The 1916-nt window shown below is 31.2% G+C and overlaps 1 protein-coding gene across 8 annotated transcripts in view; it reads left to right on the top strand.

Moving 5' to 3' along the window:
- Nucleotides 1-1916, top strand: part of LOC107445506 (SEC14-like protein 2) — a 44492-nt gene that overhangs the window by 28152 nt on the left and 14424 nt on the right. For all 8 annotated transcript variants that reach the window (XM_071183534.1, XM_071183532.1, XM_043045776.2 and 5 more), the window contains one exon: nucleotides 1121-1201. In XM_071183534.1, coding sequence (XP_071039635.1) covers nucleotides 1121-1201 — 81 coding nt within the window. The remainder of the gene's footprint in view (nucleotides 1-1120; nucleotides 1202-1916) is intronic.

Below are 1916 nucleotides of genomic sequence, written 5' to 3'. Positions count from 1 at the left end.
CAATACAAACACTTAAACGTTTTTTAGACGTTTAGGTAGCTCCCAGTAGAAAAATATCAATTCAACAGCGGCCTTTTAAAGCATTCTCACTTCAATTAATTAATTAATTCCTAATTGAGTTTAAATTAAATATTGTCATGTTTTTAGTGCATGAATCTGAATTGAACAACCTGATAATGCTCACTCTGGTGATTAGCCATATGATGCTCACTACGTGCTCTTGCGCGCCGAATCCAATCAATTAAAAATGAAAACTGTTTGCCAGCGCGAGAAAAGAAATATAATTGGTTTTATTGATGCATACATACGTACGTATTAGCGTTTTATATAATATAGATAGATAACCATTCAATAATTGTATTACACACGTAATATCGTGCGTAACTCTAGTTTCAACAGGAAGGTATGAAGCAGCAGTAGCAGAAAAAAATGGGTCAATAGGGGTCATGGTCCCCGCTTACAGATATATAGGCCTTGAAGTGTGATTTCATACTTCAAATAAGGCAGTTAATTATTTCCTGTGGCAATTGTCCTGAATTGTCTTGTGGAAATTTCATACCTTCTGACACCAACGAGTGTTAGACACGATCATGCGTGTGTATTACAATTGCTGAATAGTTATTTGTAGAATTTGTAGAATTATTTGTACAATTGCTGAATAGTTATTGTATCAATGTATGTACAAATCAAATTTCATTAAATTCGGTCGCGTAGTTCTAGAGGTAATCGACCAAGTCTGCAAATTCTCGTAATTATTTACACCAGTGTATTACAAAACAAATTTTTATTTATTTCAATGCGTTAGTAGGGGCCTTTATATTGTTATACCACAATACGAGAACATCTAAGCAGCTCAAGTGGCTTGTCAGAAATTTCCATAAAGATACGCTCAACTTGTAAATGAGTTTGGTTTTGGGTTCCGAAACAATCAACATACTTATAATATCAATTGATGATATGACAACGCCTCTGTCAGTGATCTCATATATCAAGTAAAATTTGGTTCTTGGAATGCTGTGACTATTCACGCGAAAATTTAATTTCTGCTTTAATTTGCCTTATTGGTTCACTTTCAGAAACGTCTTATCATAAAATTATTGTAAAAAACTTTTATTTGCAGCTCTTGAAGCAATGTATGAAGGTTTCAAATTATTCCAAGACAATTATCCAGAAAGAATTAAGGCTATTTATGTTTTAAATGGTAAGTTTTGCATCAAGTATGAAATTTTAATAAATTTAATACTTGAAAATCAAAATAAATAAAACACTTGTAATTTTTTACTTTGTCATAAATGGTGCTGCTTTCCACAAGGTTTCTTCGAATTTTTTTTTTGTCCAGGGAAATATTGTTTGCTTTGTTTTAAGAAAAAAATGCAACGCTTATGTTTGGGCTAATTTTCTATACGTATATATATTTTTCTTACACTGTGGCAAAAAAAGTCTCATTACAACTCCCCGAATGGCAACGCTAGAAAATCGACCAATGATTGCCGCTAAAAATACCACATGCCAAATCTAGCTGAGATGGCTCAACATATAGCGCTTTTAAAAACGGAAACTGAAATAACCAGAAAGAGCATAAGCAAGGCAGAAGTGAGTAGTCTTTGTCGATATATCTCTATTTTAGTATTTTGTCGAAAGCGCTTTTTTTCACGAATATTACGAATTTATTTGACAATTTTTAATTTATATCACGAATTTATTTGCTTTACTAGAATTTATTTGTTTATGCAGGTTTTTCCATTGCAATTCACTTGTTTCAATTTTTAATAGACTTAATTATAGCCAAAATTTTAACCTTTTTAAAGAGATATCAGTTTTAGAAATTTTATCTTAAGATTTTATACTATAGCACATTTCTAATAGGTTTAACGAATTACATGTCATTTATTTGAATTCAAATTTATTTTAATGAC

Source organism: Parasteatoda tepidariorum, chromosome 7 (assembly GCF_043381705.1).
Source record: "Parasteatoda tepidariorum isolate YZ-2023 chromosome 7, CAS_Ptep_4.0, whole genome shotgun sequence".
Taxonomy (NCBI): Eukaryota; Metazoa; Arthropoda; class Arachnida; order Araneae; family Theridiidae; genus Parasteatoda; species Parasteatoda tepidariorum.
The sequence above is the reverse complement of the archived record's forward strand: the minus strand, read 5'-3'. Positions and strand labels throughout refer to the sequence as shown.